General features: G+C 38.6%; 1 protein-coding gene across 3 annotated transcripts in view; it reads left to right on the top strand.

Annotated features, from left to right (window-relative positions):
* Positions 1-27,461, top strand: part of LOC139942346 (fibrillin-1-like) — a 69,686-nt gene that overhangs the window by 37,695 nt on the left and 4,530 nt on the right. For all 3 annotated transcript variants that reach the window (XM_071939182.1, XM_071939180.1, XM_071939181.1), the window contains 39 exons: positions 323-448; positions 1,375-1,527; positions 2,128-2,217; positions 2,726-2,851; positions 3,558-3,683; positions 4,290-4,415; positions 4,914-5,039; positions 5,736-5,858; positions 6,298-6,423; positions 6,945-7,070; positions 7,571-7,693; positions 8,325-8,450; positions 9,156-9,281; positions 10,090-10,212; positions 11,092-11,217; positions 12,082-12,246; positions 13,009-13,083; positions 13,668-13,793; positions 14,447-14,578; positions 15,662-15,826; positions 16,274-16,342; positions 16,937-17,059; positions 17,567-17,695; positions 17,996-18,124; positions 18,288-18,419; positions 18,602-18,727; positions 19,335-19,460; positions 19,621-19,746; positions 20,379-20,525; positions 21,047-21,241; positions 21,968-22,093; positions 22,447-22,569; positions 22,809-22,934; positions 23,464-23,583; positions 23,863-24,009; positions 24,198-24,362; positions 24,661-24,783; positions 25,747-25,863; positions 26,223-26,351. In XM_071939182.1, the coding sequence (XP_071795283.1) occupies positions 323-448; positions 1,375-1,527; positions 2,128-2,217; positions 2,726-2,851; positions 3,558-3,683; positions 4,290-4,415; positions 4,914-5,039; positions 5,736-5,858; positions 6,298-6,423; positions 6,945-7,070; positions 7,571-7,693; positions 8,325-8,450; positions 9,156-9,281; positions 10,090-10,212; positions 11,092-11,217; positions 12,082-12,246; positions 13,009-13,083; positions 13,668-13,793; positions 14,447-14,578; positions 15,662-15,826; positions 16,274-16,342; positions 16,937-17,059; positions 17,567-17,695; positions 17,996-18,124; positions 18,288-18,419; positions 18,602-18,727; positions 19,335-19,460; positions 19,621-19,746; positions 20,379-20,525; positions 21,047-21,241; positions 21,968-22,093; positions 22,447-22,569; positions 22,809-22,934; positions 23,464-23,583; positions 23,863-24,009; positions 24,198-24,362; positions 24,661-24,783; positions 25,747-25,863; positions 26,223-26,351 (5,013 nt within the window). The remainder of the gene's footprint in view (positions 1-322; positions 449-1,374; positions 1,528-2,127; positions 2,218-2,725; positions 2,852-3,557; positions 3,684-4,289; positions 4,416-4,913; positions 5,040-5,735; positions 5,859-6,297; positions 6,424-6,944; positions 7,071-7,570; positions 7,694-8,324; positions 8,451-9,155; positions 9,282-10,089; positions 10,213-11,091; positions 11,218-12,081; positions 12,247-13,008; positions 13,084-13,667; positions 13,794-14,446; positions 14,579-15,661; positions 15,827-16,273; positions 16,343-16,936; positions 17,060-17,566; positions 17,696-17,995; positions 18,125-18,287; positions 18,420-18,601; positions 18,728-19,334; positions 19,461-19,620; positions 19,747-20,378; positions 20,526-21,046; positions 21,242-21,967; positions 22,094-22,446; positions 22,570-22,808; positions 22,935-23,463; positions 23,584-23,862; positions 24,010-24,197; positions 24,363-24,660; positions 24,784-25,746; positions 25,864-26,222; positions 26,352-27,461) is intronic.

Here is a 27,461-nt window from a genome sequence, read left to right as displayed (position 1 = left end):
TTTTGCTTAAGCAGCTCTATGAAATTGGCCCCAGGGCCCAATATCATGGCTCTGCTTACTGCTGAAGGCTTACGATCACCCTTACTGCACAAGCTGTAGTGTAAGCGAAAAGAATGCCTAGTACACATGGAGTACGCACAAGCCTGAGCAAACATTCCCTGTAAACCTGTGAAATACGCTTGATATAAGTGCGGAACTCCCTGCTTTCGTAAGTGCCGATTCTTTGCTTTTTGTAAGCAGAACCATGAAATTGGAACTAGATGTAATAGGTAGTTTTTTCATTTTCATTCAAACTGTTTTGGTTCCTTCATTCTAATTGCAGATATCAATGAGTGTGAGTTGAACCCAATGGTTTGCCGTAATGCCGAATGTCAGAATACCATCGGCTCCTTCAGGTGTATGTGTGGAACCGGACTCACTCTAGATACCTCTGGAATGAACTGCATTGGTAAGCATCATGTGATAGGCCCTTGATCATATTGTGGCCATTTTTCCTTTTCTGCCATTCATCCTAACCAACCAATCCTATAAATTTCTAACGTTTGTTGCATTATTGAGATATCGCCAAATTACCTGGGCAAATATGTTTATATTTGGTTGTCTTTTCATGTTCTGATGAACAAATTTGAAACCTTTGTCCCTGTTAAAGGCAGTGGACACTATTGGTAATTGTCAAAGACTAGCCTTCACAGTTGATCTATCTCGACATATGCATAAAATAACAAACCTGTGAAAATTTGAGCTCAATCAGTCATCAAACTTTCGAGATAAGAATGAAAGAAAAAAACACCCGTGTCACATGAAGTTGTGTGCGTTTAGATGGTTGATTTCAAGACCTCAAGTTCTGAATCTGAGGTCTCGAAATCAAATTCCTGGAAAATTACTTCTTTCTCGAAAACTATGGCACTTCAGAGGGAGCCGTTTCTCACAATGTTTTGTACCATCAACCTCTACCCATTACTCGTCACCAAGAAAGGCTTTATGCTATTTTGAGTAATTACCAATAGTGTCCACTGCCTTTAAGTTGAATAGAATTCTAAATATCTCCCTGGTTGTTGTTAAAAATCTCCTTGTTTGCAAAGGGCAAATGTTGCCAGCTCTGAAATATGTTTGTGCAGGAATAATACACAATCTGCGAAACTTTATTCTCAGAGTAAAATTTTGGGGTATATACTTTTTTATTATTTTTTTATTATTTTTATTATACATAATCACATTATTTGAATTGAAATGTTTCTCAAAATGCTTTACTATCGAAAGCTGCTGTAAGCTTCTAACCAATAAGTTTGTATTTTAAATCTTAAACTTAAGGACTTGTTGAAAATTAACGCTCAAAAAGTAAACACAGCCTTGTATTGATTATCGCTGTTTTAGATTTGAGGAGTTATCAGTGTTTCTTGGACTTCTCGGAGGGCAGTTGTGTAGAGCCAATCCAGGGATTGTATCGTAACTCTGTCTGCTGCTGTGCTACGGGCAAAGCTTGGGGTAGCCTTGGCCAGTGCATCTCCTGCCCAATACCAGGATCAGGTAACATTTACTTGATAATTTGTCTGTGTAAAGTTGTCATCATTTATTTGTGTCAAGGGCCCAATTTGCTTAGCATGAAATTTCTTCCTCGATAAAAAAAACAAGATTACTAACCAAATTTTAATGTGTTGCATATTGCTTGTTACTGGCATTCAACTGTTGTTTGCTTATCCTGAAAATCTTGTGAAAATTTGGTGGGAAATCCTGTTTTTACTTAGGAAGAAATTTCATGCTTACATGCTTTATGAAATTGGGCCCTGTTTGTCCCTGTTCCAAATGAATGTGGTGATTAGATAATGAAAACTTTAATCTAAAGATTGATATATTTCATGATTAAACTGTTCTGTGTCATTGTTCCATTACATAGTCATTCCACTATCAGTAGGAAAATGAGCTACACTGACACCATCACCCGAGACACAAATCTCAATCCAAACGAGACTCAACAACTCATGAGGGACAAAGCAACCTGGCACCACTTCATCAAAGCTGCTTCTACTATTCCGTCTAAGGACGATGGATGATGATGATGATGATGATGATGATATAGTCAAATATTCTTTACTTATTCTGTAATTTCTGTGGGGTTTTTTCTTCCAGCTGACTACAATTTACTGTGCTCACGAGGCCCTGGCTTTGCTGACACCAGACCCACTCAAGAGCTCATGGATGGAACAATCGTTCTCTCAGGTAAGATTGAATAAAAGCTTTCTGTTGTGGTGCAGATGCTGCAGAGAGTTCCCTGAAAATAAACCAATCTTTCCATGTTCTGATAAACAACTTTAACAATCTCCCCAAATATGGTAACATTTCTCCTGTTATGTTGAGTGTAATTGTAAATATCTCCCTGATTGCGGCGCAAAATCTGATCAAATGTTGACACCTCTTAAGAATGCGTTTTTCAGTGTTTGAACAGTCGTTCTGTCCATTTGGTACGAGAGGGTCATAGTTTGATAATGAATCTTAAAGAAGTTGTGTAACTTTTTTCCGAAAGCCTAGTTATAATGATGTTAATTATAGTAAGCATTCTGCAAAGATATTTGTCGTAAGTGGATAAGAAACCAATAAAAGTGTAACTCCAAAGATCGGCTTCGGCGACTTTTGATACTTTTGCAATGACCATTTAAATGCTCCTCGCAATATGGTACTATAAACTTGTTTTAATCTAAATATTTGATTTGATTTTATTTGATTGTAGATATCAATGAATGTAGCATTTTCCCGGATGTGTGCTCCAATGGCAACTGTCGCAACATGATCGGTAGCTTTGGCTGCGAGTGTAACATGGGATTCGCTCTGGATCAGTACAACTACCACTGTGTTGGTAAGTAGTCAACCCAAATTTTATGTTAAAGGAACATTACAGAATTGGTTTTGCTAGCAAAACAGTTGCTGGCAGTGTAAGCACTTTATGTAAAAAAAACTTTACGAAAAATAGGCTTGATAGCTTTTGAAGCTTACTTGGAATAGACGCCATTGAGAATTGTAAAAAAAGTATGATTTTTTTTATCTCACACATGGTGTTACCGCAAATCAAATATTCCCGACTGCTAGTTCTCTTATCATCATCTACCGCCCCCCTGGAATTCAACTCTGGTCCTATCCCCCGCACTCGCTATGGAAAACGCGCCTTCTCAATAGCCACACCCACTTACTGAGTGCCTCCACTACACTGGACTTATTTAAAACCGCTCTCAAAACACACTTATTTAAATCCATCTAATCTGTTCAGTTTCTGCTATTTCATCACACTTTAAATCGTGTTTTTTTTTTTAACGTACACTTCTTTTTTCAACAAAACTCTTCCTAACTTAAGACAAATCTTATGACTTAGGACGAGTCCCAACCCTGCACTGAAGCATGCAGACCTTAAGATTAATCCTAAGTTAGGACGAGTTACTCATCCTAACTCGAGATAAGACAAGTCCTTTGTGAAATCAACTCTTTGTGAAATCCACCCCTGGTATTAAGCGCTATAAAAATGCATGTTATTAATCATTATTGCTATTGGTTTGTATAATATTGAACAGATATTGATGAATGTCGTATTGCCTTTGGTGCCTGCGGTAATGGAACCTGTGAGAATCGTCCTGGAAGCTTTGTGTGTAACTGCCATGATGGATACGAGACTTCTATGATGATGCAGATGTGCACAGGTGAGTCATGAACTTCTTTAACCACAATAAGGCACTTACAAGAACCTTGTGCATTTAGCAAAAAGAGAAGGGGGTTCGCCTCAGTGTTCCTCAGGTTTGATTGGCTGCATATTGCTACAGCTCAAATTACTTCTTTCTCGAAAACTATGGCACTTCAGAGGGAGCCGTTTCTCACAATGTTTCATACCATCAACCTCTCCCCATTACTCGTCACCAAGTAAGGTTTTATGCTAATAATTATTCTGAGTAATTACCAATAGTGTCCACTGCCTTTAAAGGAATGGATTTCATACTTCAAATCGTAGCTCCACATACCTTGCAGGAATAATACTGTGCGCTTTGATATGCCCCTTAGGGTTTAGGGTTTGATAAAGTGCTATATAAGAACCCAGTGTTATTACTGTTTCTATTATTATTGTATCTTGATATTTTTGCCTATATATCTGACACCATTATATTTACAAAAACTAATATGTGACCCTAACTTCAGTCGATTAAAATTTAACCTTAACTCTGCTGTTATTTGAATCCTGCTTGTGATCAAGTCTTAACTTGAATTGACTTCACTTCAATCCAGTATAAGATAATTTCTGCCATTTTTTTCAGATATTGATGAGTGTACGAGCATTGCGGGTATCTGCCGAGGTGGTCAGTGCATCAATACGGCCGGCTCCTTCCAGTGTCTCTGCCCACCTGGTCAAGAACTCTCTGACGATGGACGGGCTTGCAAAGGTACAAACAAGTCTTAACCATTTCTTGTATCTATACAGGGATCAGAAATTCCAGACTTTTATCCGACGTCAGATCTTTTTTTGTATGTGCCTTGTGAAAACATAGCTGTTCCTTTAGAACTCAGGTTGGCTAGGTGATTTCATTTCCCTGCCTTTCACCTCTGTGGATCCTGTTTGAATTCAAACTGGGACCATGTGATTTTGATAATCAGGAGTGAACTTACAATTCCTTGTACGAAATGTACAGACCATATATTTGAAATATGAGGTCACATCGATTGTTTTAGGATTTTGACAAAAATGGCCTTTGAGTGGTATCAATACAACGGCATTTTACAGCATTTTATCTTGAGGTTATATTAAGTGACTTGTCACTTTCTATTTTCTATACTCTTTTGGAAAGTGAGTGTATTACAAAACTGAATTTGACCCAGGAGCCCCTTGTAAGGGTGTCGATTATTTTAGAGAATTAGTTATGCCTTTTGTTTTTTACTTGTAGATATTGACGAGTGTTCTCGTGGGCATGATGTTTGTTCTAACGGCCACTGTATGAACATGGTGGGTGGTTTCAGGTGCATGTGTAACCCAGGCTTCAGACCGAGTATGAACTTCAAGGCTTGTGAAGGTACGTATGCAAAATGTTTTTCCCTGTAATACCCAAGAACCAATATCAACATCATGATTTTGAGCCAGAGACCCAAAATGTATGTTTTTTAATTTTATTTTTGCCCTTGAATAAAAGGCGGCATGGTTGGCTTGTGCGTAAAGCGCTCGCCTCTCACCAAGGTGACCCCGGTTCGAATCCTGGTCGGGGCCATATGTGAGTTGAGTTGTGCGTTGGTTCTCTGCTGTGCCACAAGGGTTTTCCAGACTATCCGGTTTTCCTCCCTCAGGAAAAAAATCAAACATTTTCGATCTTGGCTGTGCTCCGTGGTCATAATGGGTTGATGTGGCTGGCAGCTGAATGCGCCCTTGCATGCCTGCTTCTCGAACACGTTGTAGCCGTGTCCTTCGCAATTCAGCTCTAGCTGCGAGTAAGGACGATCCCAAATTATAATATTATAATAAGTCTATAAGCGCTTACGCCATGTGTACCTGTAGATTAACCCTTGTACTCGTTAAAAATATCCTACTTTTGTCCAAACTGAGAATTCGCCCAAATTCCAAAAAATCTACTCATCAATGACAGTAAACAAGTCTCTCGATTTCCTGAAAATTTGTTTGCAGCAGTAGAATAATAATAGCAAGACAAGTAGATATACCATGGTGTTACCGCAAATCAAAGTTATTTTAAAACGTTATATGTGTTTTTCCCCCAAAGATATGGATGAGTGTCAGATGGAAAATGGTGGCTGTGAACAAACTTGCGTAAATACTCCCGGCAGCTTCAATTGTGTCTGTGATATCGGGTATGGCTTGATGCATGGACAGAGACACTGCAGGGGTAAGCATCATTGGAGTGATTTTTGTATTGGTGTTTCTCTTTGGTTTTAAAAGCCCTTAGGACCATGTCACACTTACAGGCAACCAGTTCCAGACAATTTTAAAGAAGAAAAGGCATTCACATTTTAGAGTTCACTTTTTTGTTCAGACATTTTCTGCAACTGCAGTGCATGCTACTTGACAAAAGTGATTCTGGAGCATGCACTGCATTTGGTTGCATCCAAGTTGCCTGTCCAAAATTGTCTAGTGTGACAAATCTGTTATATGCAATCTTGGGCATTCTGAATTGTTTTATCTTTATAATTTTTGTGTATTTGATCTGTGGTCACCTGCATTATTTTATAAGCAGTATTTGTAAGCGATATTTTCTTACCTGTCTAGATATTGATGAAGTTTTAAGCAGTATTTGTTAGCAATAAGTATCTTCTTTACCTGCTTAGATATCGATGAGTGTTCTGAGAGTGTGGACATCTGCGGTGGAGGAGTCTGTGAGAACAGCCCAGGATCCTACAGCTGTACCTGCCTGGAAGGTTTCAGGATATCTCCCGATTACTCCAGCTGCATTGGTAAGAGGGGGAATCCCCCAAACATTGGGCGTGTCATTACCCAGCGGTCTAGTTCACTGACCCCCAGCTTTGGTGTTGTCAGCAGCAGAGTGTTGGTTTGAATCCCAGTCATGCAATTGTGCCTTCGAGCAACTTGGAGTAAGGAACTGTAACCATAATTGCTTTGTCAATAGTTGGGAAGAGAAAGCATTGTGTTCTACCAGCCAGGCTCCTAGTGGATGATACTCAAGCCTACATCCTACAGACCGTGAAGGGGTTAACCCTGTTTCAGCCCAAGGAGTAGGTGGCAACATGCCCCTGGAAACTAAACCAATCTTTCCGTGTTCTGGTGAACAAATTTGAAAATCTCCCTGATTATTAAAACTTTTTCCTTTTATTTTGAATGTAGTTCTTAATACCTCCTTGATTGTTGAACAAAATCTCAGTGATTACAAGATGCAAATGTTGGCAGCTCTGCAAGTCCCTTCTTTAAAAAAAACCTATCATATACTTTAGGTAAGATTTGTATGTGCTTTTCCCAGATATCAATGAGTGCACGATGGCTGAAGACATCTGTGGTGCAGGAACGTGCTTGAACACCCAGGGATCTTACAACTGTCGCTGTGATACTGGCTTCGCTATTCAAGGAGCATTCCTCAGCTGTCTCGGTAAGTCTCCAAATTAAGAGAATTTTGTTTTTACTTTATGAGTTGTGAAATATTTGTATCGGTTAACAAGAGTTTCCCTTAACTGTTTTTTCACTCCCCAGTAGGAAGCTTCAACCAAATTTGTGGGTGGCTTTCAATTTTCTTTTTTACTAGCCATCATTTAAAAATGCACAGTTCAAAACGTAGAAGAAGAAAAAAACTGAATGGAAGTTTGCAAACTTGCTTTTTTGGACGCTCTTATTCCTAATTTTTGCCCCTTGTTAAAACTTTGTCCCTTGTTAATACGTGTTAATCAACAATTATTTGTATAGGGTTTCGATCTGAGGATTGTAAAGAACCTATTTTGAAATGAAAACTTCTTGTTTCAATGATTGGACGATGCACCTTCATGGTTATGGCATTATATAAGATTATTATTATTTAAAAAAAAATTAAATAAGTGAATACAAAAACTGATATTTATAAATAGCTAATAATTTGTTTTTCATGTTTGTTTGTAGATATTGATGAATGTACCATGGGTGTACACAACTGTGCAATGAACTCACAGTGTGTTAACAACCGAGGCTCGTTCAGATGTCAGTGCAACTCTGGTTTCTTCCCCAACTTTGACTCCTGCAACGGTAAATACAATCAAACTTTCTCTGTATTTCATTTTACCAATTTCATGATCAAATGCCGGCGTACCATATCACATTCCTCCCAGTCTGTGCATTCTACGCTTGGATTGGTTGCTGTGTGAACGTGATGGTTCATACTTCCTGCGGATGATTATGCAATACAAATTTTGAAGTCACAAACTCGCAAGGAATTTTTCGCATCAGAATTGAACTTCGCATTCACAGGAAGTATGAAGCAGGCTTTAGTTAGATATGTTAAAGGCAGTGGACACTATTGGTAATTACTCAAAATAATTATTAGCATAAAACCTTTCTTGGTGACGAGTAATGGGGAGAGGTTGATGGTATAAAACATTGTGAAAAACTGCTCCCTCTGAAGTGCCATAGTTTTCGAGAAAGAAGTAATTTTCCACGAATTTGATTTCAAAACCTCAGATTTAGTACTTGAGGTCTCAAAATCAACCATCCAAACGCACACAACTTCGTGTGACAAGTGTGTTTTTTCTTTCAATATTATCAGGTACCACAACAATTTTTAAAAGATATATGAAAAGGAGAATCATGTCTTCACAGTAATAACAGTTTGCAAGAATTTTTGTTGATTAATACGTCTCTGTGCTGTTTTGTTTTACAGATATTAATGAGTGTGCCATCCAGACTCATCAGTGCGATCGCGATAACGCCGTGTGTATGAACACAGAGGGGTCTTATGAGTGCATCTGCAATGAGGGATTCTCTGGAGATGGACTCAATTGTAACGGTAAGCTACTTAACAGCTCAGATCAATTCAGCGCTTTGAAACAGTGTTAAAGCGCTTTATAAACACATTTAAGTTAAGTTAGGTGGGGTTGTAGATTGGTAAATATTCCAAGAAGTGATGATAAAAACTTACCTGTTGAGAAGCACTGCAGCTGTTGATAGTGTAAACTATTAAGAGAAAGAATTCCCGTCGAAGTTTAACAATTGAATCTGAGAAACAATCCATGCATGAATCGTGTCTCAGATTTCTGAGGGCTGGTGCAATGCTGCAGCCATGAGGTGCGGTTGGTACCCACTGTCACCTTTTGCTTAACGTGGATGAATTAAAAGTTTTTGTTAAAATGCTGTGACAGTTTTTTTGCTGTTTCTTCAGCAAGTAGAGACTGTATGCAGCTGTATTTTCCACATGTGACTTTTATTTGTTTCTTTTTTTTTCAAAATTGTTCCTATAAATAATCATTACATTGAAAACCAATCTATGACCCAACATTTGAGAAGGGACTTCTAATAAATCAATCTTAAGTAAAACAGGTTGTTCCGGTCATTCACAACAAAAAGCAGCATTGTTCACTGGCATATTACTTCGGTGGGATTCGAACCCACGACCTATGCGAGAGCAGATCTCTTTCCACTAGACCACCGATGTTTCTCAGGAGAGGTAGTTTTGAATCTTATTATATTGTATGGTGCCTTTTCTCCTGTCTAGATGTGGATGAGTGCATGAGGAATCCATTGCTGTGTCCCAACGGTCAATGCCTCAATACACCGGGGTCCTATCAATGTGATTGTGATATGGGTTTCTTACCAACGGAGAATAATGCTGACTGTGAAGGTAAGTTTCACTTTGGTGTTGTTAAGACATAGAAATAAGTTTTTTATTATTCTCCTAAAAAGAAGAGATGACAAGTTTGAAACACTAGTAAAGATCAATAACAAAGTTTAAAGGTTACAAAAAGCAGATATGACATTGTAAATGAAACAATGCACGTGGATTGAAAAATGTTATATATCAACACCCATTCTTACTAAAAAACAAGATAAACCTTTAGAAAATTTGTTAGTGATTGTGGTGGTACAAGAGCCATTCTGACAGAGTTCAAATATCTGCTTTAACTCAGGATTTCCCGTAGAACTCACAACTGCTGTAACTGCCCATCTACAGAAAAACCTGTTAGTGTCTTTCCTTTGGTGGCATGGTTGGGTTGTGCTTAAAGCGCCTGCCTCTCACCAAGGTGACCCCGGTTCGATTCCCGGCCGGGGCCATATGTGAGTTGAGTTGTGCGTTGGTTCTCTGCTGTGCCACGAGGGTTTTCCATACTAACCGGTTTTCAAACACTTTCGATCTTTGGCTGTGCTCCGTGGTCATAATGAGTTGAGGTGGCTGGCAGCCAAAGGCGCCCTTGCATGCCAGCTTCTTGAACACGTTGTAGCGTCCTTCGCAATTCAGCTCTTAGCTGCGAGTAAGGATGATTAGCCCACCAAATTATTATTTATACTCTATTTTTCTTTGTACTCGCTTCTTCTGTTGTACTGTTTATGTGTGTCATTTAGCCTTCGAGAAAGACAAACGAGAAGGTTTTTTCGTCTTCTGCACTCTGTGAACATTTTTTAATACAATGTTGTTGTGTTTTGATCAACAGACATTGATGAATGTACCATCTCGTTCATCTGTATCTTTGGTACATGCATCAACGTTCCAGGCACATTCCGTTGTGAGTGCAATGACGGCTTCCAGTTAGATGCCGGTGGCGCCAACTGCACAGGTAAATTTTGCAATCAAAATTTCACTTTATTTCACTTTTTATCAGTTCAGTTGAAATTATTATCCATTTGATTAACTTTGTATTCAGGCGTGGTTTGAGAAGAGATACGTGAAAATAAAACTCAGAAAAGAGGGTTAAAGTTGAGTTGTTTATTGAACATACATCAGCAAATTTTCTTTCAATGCTTATTTGAACCCTTTTTATGTTATTTATTAGGAAGGAAGTTACTAATGTAACTTGCATGTGTAAGATATTTTTTGGCAGTAAAATTTACACACACAAATATTTTTGGAATTTCACCCCTGTTGGCCTGTTCTGGCTTGTTTCTCCATAATGGTATTTCTGACAAACGTCTCATTTAGCTTGATCGCATTAAAAATGTTCTTGTTCATTAAGGCATTTAACAGGAAATCTCAAACCAGCGGAACAGTCAAATGTTCATTTTAAACAATTACTGAAATCCTATTTGTGTCTTAAAGACACTGGACACTATTGGTCAAAGACCAGTCTTTTCACTTGGTGTATCTCAACATATGCATAAAATAACAAACCTGTGAAAATTTGAGCTCAATTGGTCGCCAAAGTTGCGAGATAAAAATGAAAGAAAAAAACACCTTGTCACACAAAGTTGTGTGCTTTCAGATGCTTGATTTTGAGACCGCTAGTTCTAAATCTGAGGTCTCAAAATCAAATTTGCAGAAAATTACTTCTTTCTCAAAAACAATGTCACTTCAGAGGGAGCCGTTTCTCACAATTTTTTATACTATCAACCTCTCCCCATTGCTCGTTACCAAGTAAGGTTTTATGCTAATAATTATTTTGAGTGATTACCAATAGTGTCCACTGCCTTTAATCTTGTTGATCTTTTTTATCTTAAAGACTTGAATGAGTGTGATGAGCCAGAGACGTACTGTGTAAGCGGAACCTGCACCAATAACATCGGTAGCTATACCTGTGAATGTCCAGAGGATTATACTCTGACTCCAGATGGCACCGTCTGTTTAGGTAAGTTCATGAAGGAGACCTTCCGAATGTGAAGGGGGTAACCCTGTTTCAGCCCCAGGAGTAATATTAATAATAATAATATTTAAAATTTATATTGCGCCCCTTACATACAAAATGATCAGAGGCGCAGAACACTTGTTAAAAAGCACAGAGTGGAAGAAAAAGACAAAGAAAAAAGAATTATTATTATTATTATTATTATTCCGTTGCGAGTGCAGTTAGATGCCAGCGGCGCCAACTGCACAGGTAAATTTCGCAAAAACTTTATTTCACTTTATATCAGTTCAGTTGAAATTATTATCCTTTTGATTAACTTTATAATCAGACGTGGTATGAGAAGAGATACGTGAGTAGGTAGCAATATGCCCCTGGTGGAAATTGGTTTAGGTCGATAGCCAAAATCCTTTAAGTGTAGCCCTTACCTTGAAGTGGCTATCCGTATGTTAGGCGATCTCTCAGAAAAAAAAAACCCTGAAAATAACCCCAAAATCACTTGACAAAGTCCTGTTTTAGACCAAGCCCAGTGGTGCAGCCGGGGGGAGGGGGTGACAAGGCCCAACGTCCCCCTCCCCCGTGCCAAGCCTTTGCTTTCCCCTTAACTCTTTAGAGACCATTCACTTCTGTATAATCATCACAAAACGTCCAGACATTGCAAATATTGTTCATTTCTTTAATCAATTTTTTGATGGTATAGTTGGTAGAGTTCCGTCAGGTTAGTCTGGAGGTAGAAGGTTATACTCTGTTCCAGCCAATTTTTCATTTGTTCAACCTAAAGTTTATTTGTAGTGAACTTCAAAATCTATACACTGTTGCAAAATCAGGTTTTTATTTTAACTCCCAACTTTAAATACATTCTCTTGGCAGATGAGAGGCGAGGTCTGTGTTACGCCAACACCCCCGACCGTGGTGACTTGGTGGGCTTAACATGCTCTACCATCCTCGGCCGTTCCATCACCCATTATGCTTGCTGCTGTTCACTGGGTACTGGATGGGGGGATCCATGTGAACCCTGCCCAGCCGCTAACACAAGTAAGCTCTTTTTAATGTACTGCTAAATTTTCTGGTCTTAATTGTATATAGTCAAACTGTTTGTACATTTCTGCCAGGCCTTTGTTTTTTGTGATTTTTTATCATATTTTCACTATGTTTTTTCTATTGTAAAGCTTTTTAATAATTATTGTAATATTTTTTTTACGAATGTGCATTATGTCGCAATTCAGCGGTAAGCTGCAATGACAACTTTGAATAAATAAACCATTTGAAAACCATTTATAATCTTTCTCTATTTGTAGGGGTGGGGTCCACAAAACTACAGGGCTTATAGCTCAAAATATTTACTGGAACAATTATTATTTATTTTTTTTACCAAAAATGTAATTAAAATGAGAAAAACAGCGATCGATTAAACAGTGATGAGAAATTTCAGACTTTTATCTGAATTCTATTGGAGAAAATTATCCTATTGAAGAAAATCAGCCGAAATTCGTTCCACAATTGTTTCCAATCTATACTTTTGTCTACTTCTGTACTGCTGGAGAAACTGTTCCCAAAAGTCTAAATCCCAGGGGGTTTCATAAGGTGTAAATGCAATCAATTCAACACACCTAAAAAAAATTGATCCTAGTTTCAGACTTTTTTGTCAGCAGAGTTCAAGAGAGAAAGTTTTTTTTTTTTGAGTTTTTAAACGAGAGAGTTTGATACAAGATGATGGTCATCCGCAACTTTGATTTGAACAATTTGTTTGGGTTTTGCTTTCCGAGAAATAATCTTGATTTTGTTTTTGTTTTGTAGCTGAGGAGAAGATGCTGTGTCCAAATGGTCAAGGGTTCGAACCCCTTGTCCCCATCATTCCCAATGAGATCAATGGTAAGAACATTAATCAGTCATTTGGAAACACAGGTGCTGAGGACACTGTTCCTAAAATCTTTATGAAATCTACAACTCCAGCCATCGATTTCACCAAACTCTTCCTAACTCTTAGGACTTAGGACGAGGCCCAACCCTCCACTGTAGCATGCAGACCTTAGGATTTATCCTAAACTTGCGATAGGATTAATCCTAGCGTTTTGTGAAATCGGCTGCCGGGGTTACCAAAAGGTGTAAATGCCATCAATGCATCATACCTCCTATATTTTGGATCCTAGTTTCAGATATTTTTGACAGCAACGACTCACCCTGAATGCCCTCTTTTCACTCCACTCATTCCAAGATGGAAGTTAATATGAATCAAATCGATAAGCGTACTTTTTACTGCACGAGGGCGCTTTCATCAAGGACTGCTTGCATCACAATACCAGTTTCATCTCATTTTAACTGCCTGTATGTAGTTGTCTTGCACCAACAACAAAAAGAGAAGAAAAAAAAACGTTTGTTTACTCATTTTTCAATCCACATAGGCCCTTTTGTGGTCAAATTATACGGCAAATTAATGATGTTTATTTCTTATTTAGATATTGATGAGTGCGTTCTCTTCCCCTTCCTGTGTGCCGGGGGTCAATGTGAGAACGTCATGGGTAGCTACATCTGCATCTGCCCAGTCGGTTACACACTGGATGTAGACTCCAAATCTTGCAGGGGTGAGTACATTTTCCTCTCTGTAAGGTCTTCCCCCGATTATACAAGTTTATGTTCCAACAGGAGTACAGATAAGATTAGATAATAATTTTGTCAGCCAAAGTGTACAAAGTTGCACTCCCAGTGAACAAAGATATTGACAAAATAGGAAGACCTCCTACATAGGGCTAAATAGCTCAGTTGGTTGAGTGCCAACACGTAAATCCAGAGGTCTTTGGTTCAAATCTCACTTTAGTCAATTTTTACTTTTTTCAACCAAATCTTTTCAAAGTTACCCAGTCAGTTTCTCTTGTGGTTTATTATTTGATAAAGTTGCAAACCATGACATTGAATATTGTGGTGTACCTTGAGCAGTCCCATTGAATAAGTTGATAAAGATATTACTAGTGGCAACAGTTAGTAAAAGGTGAATTTCGTTAACCTATAAAATACTTAATATTATCCTGTTATTGGCACTAATTGGATGTGTGTAATCGTATCAAATAGTTAAACAAATAAAATACAATACAATACAATACAATACAATACAATACAAAAAGGCATTTATATACCGCTGTTTCATTTAGATCACAGTGGTTCATGAAGCAAATGACTCAAGAACAAATTTAAAATTACTTGTTGATAATTATGATCTTGTTTTTCTACATTTTGCCAGACATCAACGAGTGTGAGCTGAACTTGTACATCTGTGGTCCAGGAACCTGTATGAACACCATTGGAAACTATACCTGTATGTGTCCACCTGGATTCATGCTGATGGATATGTTTAGTGGACGCAACTGCATGGGTGAGTCCAGCGGAGTGGTTGGGTTTTTTATTCCATTCCTGATATGTGGCAAAAGGAGCCAGGGGAAACAAACATCATTAAGCTGATTAATTCTTGTTTTAATCCATATACATCGATTTGTGTACCTCCAAAATGATATTTCTTATCCTAATGCAAATTTCCATCTGTCATTAAAGGCAGTGGACACTATTGGTAATTACCCGAAATAATTTTTTGCATAAAAACTTTTTTGATAACAAGCAATGGAGAGCTGTGACAGAAACCACTCCCTCTGAAGTAACGTAGTTTTTGAGAAAGAAGTAATTTTCCACGAATTTGATTTCAAGACCTCAAGTTTAGAACTTGAGGTCTCGAAATCAAGCATCTGAAAGCACACAACTTCGTGTGACAAGGGTGTTTTTTCTTTCATTATGATCTCGCAATGACCGATTGAGTTCAAATTTTCACAGGTTTGTTATTTTATGCATATGTTGAGATACACTAAGTGAGAAGACTGGGCTTTAACAATTACCAAAAGTGTCCAGTGTCTTTAAGCTTGTTAATCCTTTAGAGATCATCGTGGCCGTAAGCGGCCTGTACCAAAATACCCAGAGTAACTATATACAAGATTTGACCAACTTTTGTTCAAACAAGAGGGTCAAAGAAAAGGTGTCGGACCAAACTGACATTTTCCCAATGTTTCCCCTGTAAACATATAATCTACAATTCTAAAACAAAACCATGTTTTTCTGTGTTTTTTTTAATCTTCCTGACATTTTTCCTGAAATTAGCAGTGCAAAAATATTAGCACTGTCTTGCCTTATAATGATGATTATAGAGAATAAATGGTCTCCGAAGGGGTATACTTCTTTGGATATACTTTCTTGTTTTTTTTTAACTCCTTGAAGGCGGAAGGTGGCTATGGCTGCTAATCTAGTCCGGAATGCTGTGGAATGTGTATGTGGTAAGCCATGGAATGCAGTCTGTGGCCGGTACAGCTGTGGGCAAACAAAGGATGCCATGCAGTCATGCATGTAAGGGGTTAAGCATGTTTGGAGCAGACATTTCTTATAAACTGGAATGTTTTTTGTGTTTTTTTTCTAGATATGCGTCAGCTACCATGCTACCATGACTTCAATGAAACCGCAGAGCCTCAGTGTTCATCCTCATATGGCATGAACCTGACTCAGAAGATGTGCTGCTGCAGTGGTCTATCTGGGGCAGCCTGGGGAGCTCCTTCATGCTCAAAGTGCCCCGATATGTTCTCAGGTTTGTTAGATAAGTTGTCGTCAACCACCGGTTCTTTTTAGAACCAACACTACTTTAAAGAGATTTACACCTTTATAGGTCCGCCTACCGATTTTGGCCCAATTTCATAGTGCTGCTTAACATTAAGCAAATTTGCGTGCTTACTGTAGCAGAAAAATTTGCTTAAGCCTTAGTGTATTTCACAGGTTAGCGGAAAAATTGGGCGGCCATATTGCGTGTTTACCGTGGATTTGCATTGTGACGTCATTTATTTTCGTGCGGTAAGCACCGGAAGGTTAGCATGCCTTTTCGTGTGCTTACGGTTAGCAGCGCTTTGAAATGGAAATCACACAGTAAGCACAAAATCGGCCCCTAAGCAGAGTTATGAACTTGGGCCCTGGTTAAAGTTTAGAGCTAGATATATTGACTAGAAGGCTAACTCACTATCTACTATCTTTTCTTCTTCAGAGGAATTCCGTATCATGTGTGGTATTGCTCCAGGATTCTTCATCGACCCAAACACTGGACTTCCAAAAGGTGAACAAATTTCTTCTAACAACCATGAGTTTAGGTGACTATAGTTTGGATCTTAAGAACTACTTGTGAAGTAAGTAGGGCATCCAATCAACGTTGGCATCATTGCCATCAAACGATAAAACGACTTAAGGCCCGGTCACACAGGCTCCGATAATGATAACGAGAATGATAAAAATGATTGCCCTCGATTGGTTGAAATGCTCCACGCAGAATTCGCCCACGCTCATTCAACCAATCGAGGGCATGCATTTTTATCGTTCTCGTTATCGTTCTCGTTATCGGGGCCTGTGTGACCGAGGCTTTAGCCCTTTGTTGTGACAGTCATTAAAACGATGTAGAGAGGCTGTAAACCTCTCTAACTTGCAGTTAAATTGGCTTTAGCTTCACACAAAATAGGAACTTTTATTTAATTTTAAGGATTTTTGTTTTCATGCAATCTCATCCCTGAAACAGGGAAAGTGGTAAGAAAGAAATATTTGACTGTTATTTCACGCTCCAATAAGCCTGTCAATTTTTCTGTAAATTTGTCGTTGTTTTGACCCAAAATAAGTTATTGTTGAGTTATTATTTAGTTATTATCTGATGACTCCACAGATATCAACGAGTGTGAAGTATCTGACCTGTGTCTGAATGGAGCTTGTATTAACCTGGAAGGAACTTTCCGTTGTGACTGTCTACTTGGGTATCGATATGATGCCATGAAATACCAGTGTACCGGTGAGTACAGTTAAGAAATCCAAGAATACAGCCGTTTTGTTTAAACTATTTTGCATTTATACATAGGTCCTTTTGGTTTGGTGAGCAATTTGCAACAGCTTATTTCTATTTTCTTTATTTATTTGAATTACTTCTTTACTCATAAAGTGTATGGGCCAATAATACATTGAATTGGAGCAGGCGTGTGATTTCTCAGGGATTTTTCCCGATGCCAAGACTATCTCAAAATCTAGAAAGTAAAGCAGTTGCCCAAGGGGAGACAGATACAGTCCACACTGTGGCCAAACCTGTACTTAAAAAAAAATGCTCGACTTGTGTAGAAATTACTGTACAAAATGCAAAACTTTTACAGTATCTTGCCTGCCAAGAAAAGCACTTGAATGCTCAGTTTAGGCCAGTCTTCTTGTATGCAAAATCAGGAACCAATTTCATAGAGTGCTTTGAGGCCTTGCAAAAGGCGCTATATAAATGTTTTTTTAAAATTATTACTTTTATTATTCTCTGTAGATATTGATGAATGTGCCGAGGGAATGTCTTACTGTCGCAGTAACGCAATCTGTAGGAACACCATTGGTAGCCATGTATGCGAGTGCAGGGCTGGATACACATTGGCTTCTAACAATGTGGCTTGCATTAGTAAGTGGACAAATTCTCTTTCTTTATTTTTGTTTGATATTTTTAGGTAGGGATAAATCTGTGGTCATTGTGTTTGTGAAGTTAATTTCAAATCACAGTGTTTTTGACCTTGTGGGGGTAAGGCTTACAGGAGTTTTAAAACTCTTTGAGTAAAAAAGTCGGTTCAGAGAAAAAACAAAACAAATTTGATCAACTTAGGGACAAATGCATGAACATAAAGTTATTTTAAGGAAATTAAACTATTTTTTTGCTGAAATTGGTCGGGAAATTTTTATTTCAACCATTTTTGTTTCATGACAGATATTAACGAGTGCCGAGAGTCACCCAACATTTGCGGCAGGAACGGCCGCTGCATTGACATCCCAGGGACGTATCGCTGCGATTGTAATATCGGATTTGCAGCATCTTATGACGGAAAGTCTTGTGACGGTAAGTTTGAAAGAATCTTTAGAAATAAGTTCTAGGAAAACTTGAGATTTATATCATATTTTCAGGAGTGTTAAATTTCTGGTTTTCTTTGTAAATCTGTGCTTAGCAGCGCTATCAAGCTGACTCCTCAACTCAACTTTGACTTATTGTGTTTATTTCAAAGATATTGATGAATGCCAGCAACGTATCGGAAATATCGGAGTTTGTGGCAACGGGACGTGCCGTAACACCTTTGGGTCCTACGAGTGTGAATGCTTCGGCGGGTATGAGCTTGGACAGAACAAAGACTGCATTGGTGAGTAGCGATCACATTCGGGAAAGACTCTGCTAGGGTCAAAACATCAGACCATTAACTACTTTCTGCATTTATGCCATAGTTCCTTTTAATTGGTAAGCAGTTTACAACAGCTAATTCTATTTCCTCAATCTTTAAGACGTTGTAACTATAACAATGGTACCACTGTCCCATTCCTCCAGATATCAATGAGTGCATCACCGGAGCTGGACAATGTTTTAATGGTCGCTGTGTCAATATCCCTGGTGGTTTTTACTGTGACTGTTTCACTGGCTTTGAGCCTTCATACAGTGGAGAGATCTGTGATGGTAAGTGAAGACAATTTGATATCAATAATAATAATAATAAATCTCCTAACGATGATAAGAGAAAGCTAGTTGAAATGTCAAGACCAATTAAGAACTCACACCTCGATAGTGAAGTTAATAGCGAGAAGTCCCTTTGATAAGCTAAGCGAAAGTAGAAGTCCCAGCCAATGTACTACCTTCTGCCCAGGCAGTAGTTGAAAAGTTTCTTTCAGAACAGAGAAGTCTCCCAAATTCCGGAAAACCTACTCCTCAGAAATAATATTTAGCAAGACAATTTTTCAAAAGAACATTTCTGCCCAGCAATGTAAGTTTTGAGAAAGAAGTAATTTCTCACGAAAATATTTGAATCTGAGAAAGACTTCAAGTCCTGAAGCCATTCTCAGGAAATTTTCGGCAAGGGTGTTTTTTCCTTTCATTATTTTCTTGCCATTTTAAGCTCAATTTTCACAGTGTTGTAATTTCATGCATATGTTGGGAATGTACACATGTACACCAAGTGATAATACTGTTCTTTGACAAATACCAAAGATGTGTCCAGTGTCTGTAATAGATCTCTTCAAAAGACCAACGAGAGATTAATCTGCTCTTCTTGTTTTTCTTCTCCAAGATATCAACGAGTGTGCGAAGCAGCCACTCCTGTGCCCAGGAGGTAGATGCCAGAATCTGATTGGATCCTTCCAATGCGTCTGTAACGACGGCTACTTACTCTCTCCAAATGGTCAAGAATGCTTAGGTGAGTTTTTAAAATTTAGTACTAAGGGTCAGCAAATTTTCAAAAATGCTTAGACAAGCTTTTAATTTGAAGATCTAAATCATATAAGTCATACACGGAGTTGTGCAGCATTTCCATTTGCAAATTAAAAATGTGCTTTTTGTTATTTTTCCTATTTCAGATATTGACGAGTGTGCCACTCTATCCAACCCTTGTCTTGACGGTGTGTGTGTAAACACCCTGGGCAGCTTCTACTGCGAGTGCCAACCAGGCTTCCTGCCTACCAGCGATGGACTCACATGTGTCGGTAATACAAAGACGAAAAATTTCAGACATTTTTATATTTGCATCTCGAAAAAAAGGTCGCTTTTACTTTCTCCATGTATACAAAATTCCTGCTCTTTTATCCGCTCTTTGGTGGTGAGGATACTGTTTCCAAAAGCTTATTGAAATCTATATCTCAAATGATTATCAAAAGGTGGAAATGTCATCATTTCAACAGACCTAAAATTTAGAGCGTGGTATCTGACATTGTAATAAGGGTTCAATCTTTTGAGGAAAATTTCAAAGTGTGAAATAAACAGGGGGTGGTGGTGAGGTTGATAAACTTTCCTGGAACTTCAAGTGAATTGACTCCGTAATGTGAAAAGGGCTGTAGTGATAGCTCTGACCATCAGTTTGCATTTAAGCTCAAGAACTGTTTTTGAGGTTGTCAGATTTGAAGCCAAAACTTGTAGCAGACAAACAAACTACAAACATGGTGACAAGACAAACAGGTAACGCAAAACAATAAGCCAAGGCCTGTTGAAGACAGCCTAGACAGATAAACTTCAAATATTGAGACACATTGAGTGGATTTACTGAAAATTCCAAGCCAAACCCTTAGAAGGTACTGAAATGAATCAGTAGTGAATACATTGTGATTTTGTTTTCCCCCAGATTCGCGAGAGCTTGTTTGCTTCACTGGTTTTGAGCGTGGTCAGTGCACCGTTCCCTTGGATGGTAACCACACCCTGACGGAGTGCTGCTGCAGTATGGGGTCTGGATGGGGACGACCGTGCAGCCTGTGCCCTCTGCCAACCTCAAGTAAATTGAAATTCTTACAATCTCAAATAATGAAATCTACACAACATAAAACATAGCAGATTGACTTAAATGAGAATAAGGACTGATCGCTACTGGCTTGGGAGTTAAGGCTAGCCATGGTCTATGTTGCCATGGGATCTTGGTTTCTTATGCCCTTAGGTCTTGGCCTTGGTGCCCCTTCAAACTTTCTGCGAATTTAGACCAGCCCATTGTAAAAGCTGAGCGCTGTAGATTTTAATAATTCAATACAACACTGTGGATTGGGTTTTCAGTCCCTACCTGACTGCGTGGGTTTTCCCTGGAATAATTATCTGGTTCTACTCCCGCATGTTCCTTCATCGTCTTCTCTCTATTGTATGTGAATTTTGGCTAGTGCAGTGACTAAGTTAATTTTTTTGAGAATCCTTAGCTTCACAACCAGCATAAATGAAATTAAATGAAAAATTAAAAAATTAAAAATGTTGTTGAAATTGACCAGGAGTTGTCTTTAATAAATTGTGTAATACTCTTACATCTAATAGCCGAATACCAGCAGTTGTGTAAGAAGGGACCGGGCTACGCCCCCGACATTTTCCCAGATGTCTTCGAAGACATCAACGAGTGCAAACAATTCCCAGATATCTGTGAGAATGGCTACTGTATCAATATGGATGGATCATTCCGTTGTGATTGTGATCAGGGTTTCGTCTTGGATTCAACGGGCCACACTTGCATAGGTGAGAAAAATTAACGTGTTTTTTTTTTTTTTCAATTTAGATTTTTTGTTGGTGTAAGCTTAGTATTTTGCTTTGTCACACACTTCCAACCCCCAGGCCCACAAGGCCATCCCAATAGACCAATCCAGTACGCTCTGCCCACGACGCACGTGTGGGCAAGAACACGTGGGGCTCTCCAATGCCTTTCTGCACAACTCTGCCGCGCACGCCAAGCTACTCGCACGCATGTCGGACCTTAGTGTCGGACCTCCGTTGCGTTGTGGTTGGTCAATACGCAATGGGGTGGAGCTATTGGATCGGTCTATTATACCAATTTCCAACCTAGAAACCAGAGTCCACACTGCAGCTGGCCTTGACAAATTTATGAGTTTTTTTAATGACCTCCCGACCATCCTCAGCCTCACTGACCCTACCTGACCATTACATGAAAGTCTTTTTTTTCTCAATTCCCATTCTCTTTACTTCTGCCTTCTCTTCACCCACTTGGACTCAACATTTTCACCCACTTAGACTCAACATTTTTTTTTTTACATCTTTACTAAGCCCTTTACAGTTTTAAATAAAACATCTTATATATTACAGCCCAGAGAGAGGAGTCTTTATTTGAGCAGTTCTAGTGTGAAAGGACTGGCTGTTGTTGCCCCTGGGGGCAACCCCAATGAATACAGTAGTGTGAACAGGGCTTAACATTGACACCTACTTGTGTGTTTTCTCCTTTGAATGTAGATGTGGATGAATGTGAAGACACTCTGAGTGCCTGTGGTCTCAATGCAACCTGCATCAACACGGCCGGATCTTATGAATGTATTTGTGGATCAGGCTATCAACAAAGTAGAGATGGAAAATGTCACGGTAAGCAAACTATTATATTTTTGTATCTCTCATAGTTTATTCATTGAAAAGTAACTTTCTTGAAAAATCAATTTCCTGGAGAAAAAAAACCTACTAAATTACAATATCTTGAATTGCATCGGTGTTTGTAAAAACAGTAAATGAAAAACAAGAATAAATGTAAAATGAGGGCCAACTTGGGATACTTGAATCCCAAGATGTTGGGTGCCTGTAAAAAAATACTTTTTTTTGGGGGGGGGGGGGTCAATATAATTGTGGATGAATTAAATTGAATTAAATATATAAGCAATTTGTGCACCTAGTGGAAGTTGTTTTTCAGTCTGACATGATATATTGTTTTTTGTTTGTTTCAGATATTGATGAGTGTCGTCGTGATCGAGACTATTGTGCCTTCCGTTGCCAGAATCTTCCTGGGTCCTTCCGCTGTATCTGCCCCCACGGCTTCGTCATCACTGATGATGGTAGACACTGCAGAGGTGAGTCAGGAATGTCTTAATATTGGGTACCTGATGGAGACCGAAGATAATTGGAACAAAAAATGGTCTTCACAGGGGAATTTTAAAGTTAATTGGTTGATTTAGAACTAAATTTTAATATTTGAAATATTCAGTTAAAATAAAAATCTGATTTTTCTCAATTATAAATCTTGCACTGCCAGCCGTCTTTGCTGAATTATTATTAAATGTAACTGTTCTTGTATTTTCTTTTGTGTCAGATTTGGATGAGTGTCAGACGTCTGCCAATAACTGCAGGTACATGTGTAAGAACCTGATTGGTAAATTCATGTGCACCTGCCCAGAAGGTTACTCCGTCATGGGTGGCAACGGAAACATGTGTAAAGGTGTGTAAAAGACTGAAGCCCCGCCCATAAGGGCGTGGCAACCCCCAACTTTATCCCGATGCCTGCAGGGCCCAATTTTTACTACCACACAATTCGGCAAACATTTTAAATTATGCATTCGGTTTTTTTTATATAATATTTTCTCACAGTTAAGCCCCTTTGTTGAAATTGAGGGTTATAATGATTAATGGTTCATGCATTTGAAATCAATGCTATGCTATTTTTTTTGTACTTCTCCTTGAAAGATAATTTTATTTTGCGTACTTCATACTTCTTAGACTGCTTCCCCATCTTAAAAAGTCTTGGCAAGTGAGTCGTTTGTTTTCATTTAAGAACAACGCGGATTTTTAAATATTTTAGTGTTTGTTATTTTTTTATTTTAAAGTCATTTTAGCCTTTGAGACTCTGTTAGGGTCGAAACATCAGACCATTAACCATTTTTTGCAATTTTAATATAGGTCCTCTTGGTTTGTAAGCAGTTTGCAATCAGCTAATTCTATTCTCTTGTTTTTTATTTTGTTACAACTAGACATCAATGAGTGTTTGAATAACCCTTGTGCCAACGGACGTTGTGTAAACATGGAAGGAACATACTCGTGTGACTGCAACACCGGCTACATCCCGTCGTTCAATGGCAAACAGTGCAAAGGTAAAGATGGATTTACGATCCGTTTCTCAGTTAAAGGCACTGGACAAATTTGGTAATTGTCCAAAGACCAGTATTCTCACTTGGTGAATCCCGACATATGCATAAAATAACAAACATTTTACCAACATTCTCCTGAAGACAATCAGAGCATAATAATCGGAACGTTGAGTTGTCAACCACCAGCTCTTCTCAGAACCAACACTACTCAAACCTCACCTAATAATAAGACCTAGTAGTAGTGTAACACATGCTTTTTTTTTCTTCATTGTTTTTTTCCAGATCAGCGCTCTGGTGTGTGTTATGCAACATTGGACGACTCATGCTCAGCACCAGCTAATACTGTACCAGTCACCAAGGATTCCTGCTGTTGCAGTGGAGGTCTGGCTTGGGGATCTCAGTGTGAAGCCTGCCCTAACTTTGCTACACGTATGTATAAAAGAGAAGCCCCCCCCCCCCCCTTTGTTGTACGTGTCCTTGTTAGAAATTGCGCTAAACAGGAAACTTTAGCTTACAGCCATTATGAAATTGGGCCCTGTTGGCTTGAATGGTTCAACTTGATTGAGTTTGTTGTGAGAAATAAAACAATAATTCTGTTTTTATTTTGATCTTGACAGCGGAGTTCAACACCCTCTGCCGAGAGAACCCCAACCCTATCATGGATCCATGTACACAGATTGTTGGTCTGTGCTCCAACGGTCAGTGCATCTCAGCTCAAGGTGGTTTCCTCTGTCAGTGTCACACGGGATATGTGCTCACACCCGATGGATCATTCTGTATTGGTGAGTAAGAAATATTTCCCATTGACGAAAAATATTATTTTGGTTAGGGATGTGATTAATTGGTTTTTAACTTGAAATTTATCCACCCCCCCTCCCTAAAAAAAAAAAAAAAAAAAAAAAACACACTGACGTTTGTGTCATTTCAAAAAACAATTGTCCAATGTCACATCTTTTTTTAAGGTCATCTCTGAAAAACAATCATCTATAAAATGCTGTATATTAAAATTTAAACATTTACAATTTGTTAGCTCAAATTGTTTACTTTCATGTTTTTTTAAATATCTTTCATGGTGTGTAGATGAAGACGAGTGCAACCGAAAGATCAACCCATGCCCGTATGATTGTCAGAATACCATTGGAAGCTACACATGTGGCTGTGGGGAAGGATTCACCATGGGTTTCGATGGTGTCACCTGCGTTGGTAAGTCTCCGCAAACAACTTGGGTTTGGTATCTTGTGAATGGTTTCAGCTCACGGGAACTGGGAGGAGGGGAGAGGTGGGGAAGGAGTTGACAAACAAATTATTACAAAAATGGATGGCAAAGGGTCATTCATTAATTTGATAATGTTCACATTTCTTATACGCATACTTCTCTAGCTCATACAAGTGTGTTAAAGATATTATTATACAGGATTGGTAGAAATATTTCACACACAAAAAAATCGTTCCAGTTTGAACTTCTTAACCAGTAAGCTTTCCGACTAAAATTGACAAATGATGTTTTTATCCTTACTAATGCTGTGTAATATATTTGAACATGAGGGACTCATGCTTTGGAACATGCTACTTAAAGCTTACGAGCAAATTAAAGCTTCTAAAATGTATCTACCTTTCTACATGTGTTTATATCAGTTACATTTCGGGTGGCATGGTTGGCTTGTGCGTAAAGCGCTCGCCTCTCACCAAGGTGACCCTGGTTTGATTTGATTCTCGGTCGGGGCCATATGTGAGTTGAGTTGTGCGTTGGTTCCCTGTTGTGCCACGAGGGTTTTCTAGACAATCCGGTTTTCCTCCCTTACGATCTTTGCTGTGCAACGTGGTCATAATGGGTTGATGTGGCTGGCAGCCATAGGCGCCCTTGCATGCCAGCTCCTCGAACACGTTGTAGCCGTGTCCTTCGCAATTCAGCTCTTAGCTGCAACCTGCGAGTAAGGATGATTAGCCCCCAAGTTATAATTAGTATAAATATTCATGAGTGTTCTACAGATGTACTTGTATTGTTTTAATCATTGTGCAAACCTGACAAAAAATATGTTCATACATGTACTGATGTAGTTGTCATTCTGAGTTCCTTTTGGTGCTTGTGCTTTGCTTGCATTTCTGCTTGCTGTTTCCTTCTTTGTGAACAACGAGACATAATTTGTTTGTTTTCTTTGTGTTCAGACAAGAATGAGTGTGTCCTAGGAACCCATGATTGCCAGTTTGACTGCTTTAACACCCGGGGTGGATACGAGTGTAGATGTCCTGATGGTATGGCACCCAAAGACGGCTCTTGTGTCAGTAAGTAGTAGTTTCACTCATTGGATTAGGGACCAGTCTCATGGTTCTGCTTACCGCAAATTCTGCGCTTATCAAGCTCCAAGCACGTAATTCTATTGGCTGTAACCACATAATTCAATAGGCTGTAAGCACAGAGTTTTCGGGTAAGCAGAGCAAAGAAAAATTGGCCCAGGTGAGAGATGGTAAATCTGTTGTCAAAGTTTAGGGCCACACAGATATAAGAAAGTTAACGCATGGACTGGTTACTACTGCATTGGTGACTTGACAACAATTACATCAATAATTCTAGTGTCTGAAGTAAAAACCTGTATTGACTTTGTGTGGCCATCTGATAATATCAGTCTCATTTTATTGTTTAGGTGTAGACGTGTGCGCAGTCAACCCAGATGTATGTGGCCCGTATGGTACGTGCCGTACTGTGCCTAACGGACACACCTGTGACTGCCAGCGTTTCTTCACCTTGGACCCTACTGGCAAAAGATGCGTTGGTAAGACAAGATATATCTATTTCCTACCTTAAGCTCCCCCTGAGTTATTTTCATCTGTGAATCCGTGTCCCCAAGAGAGGCTCTTGATATTTAGTCAATTACCAATTTAAAAATAAACATTGTTGTCCGTGTATTTTTAGAGGAATTTCTGAATGGCTTTTCTATTCTTCCAAATGTTGTCAAATCTATTCCTGCTCATTTCATCACCATAAATTTATGAATGTTCCCAGGTTAATCAAACATCTTGAAAAGTTCTATTCTACTTCAGCCCCATTGTGTTCACTGTTTTTAAACATCAGGTTTTGGACTTGTAAGATCAAAACTAATTGCTTGCTCATTTAACAACAAAATTATGTATTTTCTATGTTCATACATGTCTATCATTCTATCGTACAAAGACCTAAATTGTTGTGTATATTTTCTTTATTTCCACATTTTTTAATGACTTGTGTATCACTGATTATTGATTATTGTGCTTCAGAAAGTGTTATTTTCACAAACTTTGTGATTTAATCTGCATTTAAGAGATATAGTGCATGTTGTTTAAATTTGTATTTCAACTTACTGCTGCTTGTGTCTTTGAATGGTTACAGACAAATGCACAAGGCAATTTACTTCATTGTGTTATTACTATCCCATGTTCCCCTCCCATTTCATATAGTTGTGCCCGTTTTAGTCAATGGAATTGCTCAAGTGTTTACTTGCTTTTCAATTGTTAATTTTTATATGTGGTTTATTTGAACATGTTTATATGTTGTTTCTTTTACTGTTATAGGGTCTATTATATCTGTTATAATCTTGTGCTGTTTGTTAAAATGACGGTTAATAGTAATATTGAACAAATCCAGTGCGCCAGTCTGTCAAGAATGACATTAAAAGATAACCAAAGGCCGAATTCTTAGCCGAATATATAAATAATAATAATAGCAGAATCTAATTAGACTAGGCCTTAACTTAGACAAATGTAAACAGTGAGGTAATTGAATGATAATGAATTTGTCATAGTTCAGTTAATAGGCCTAGCCCTTCGTGTGAGTTTTGTCATAGACCTTTTCGCAAATACCATTGCGCAAGCGCAAACTGTTGAATGAGGTGCTTTGTCGGATAGCT

This window comes from Asterias amurensis, chromosome 9 (genome assembly GCF_032118995.1).
Source record: "Asterias amurensis chromosome 9, ASM3211899v1".
In the NCBI taxonomy this organism is placed as follows: domain Eukaryota; kingdom Metazoa; phylum Echinodermata; class Asteroidea; order Forcipulatida; family Asteriidae; genus Asterias; species Asterias amurensis.
The sequence above is the reverse complement of the archived record's forward strand: the minus strand, read 5'-3'. Positions and strand labels throughout refer to the sequence as shown.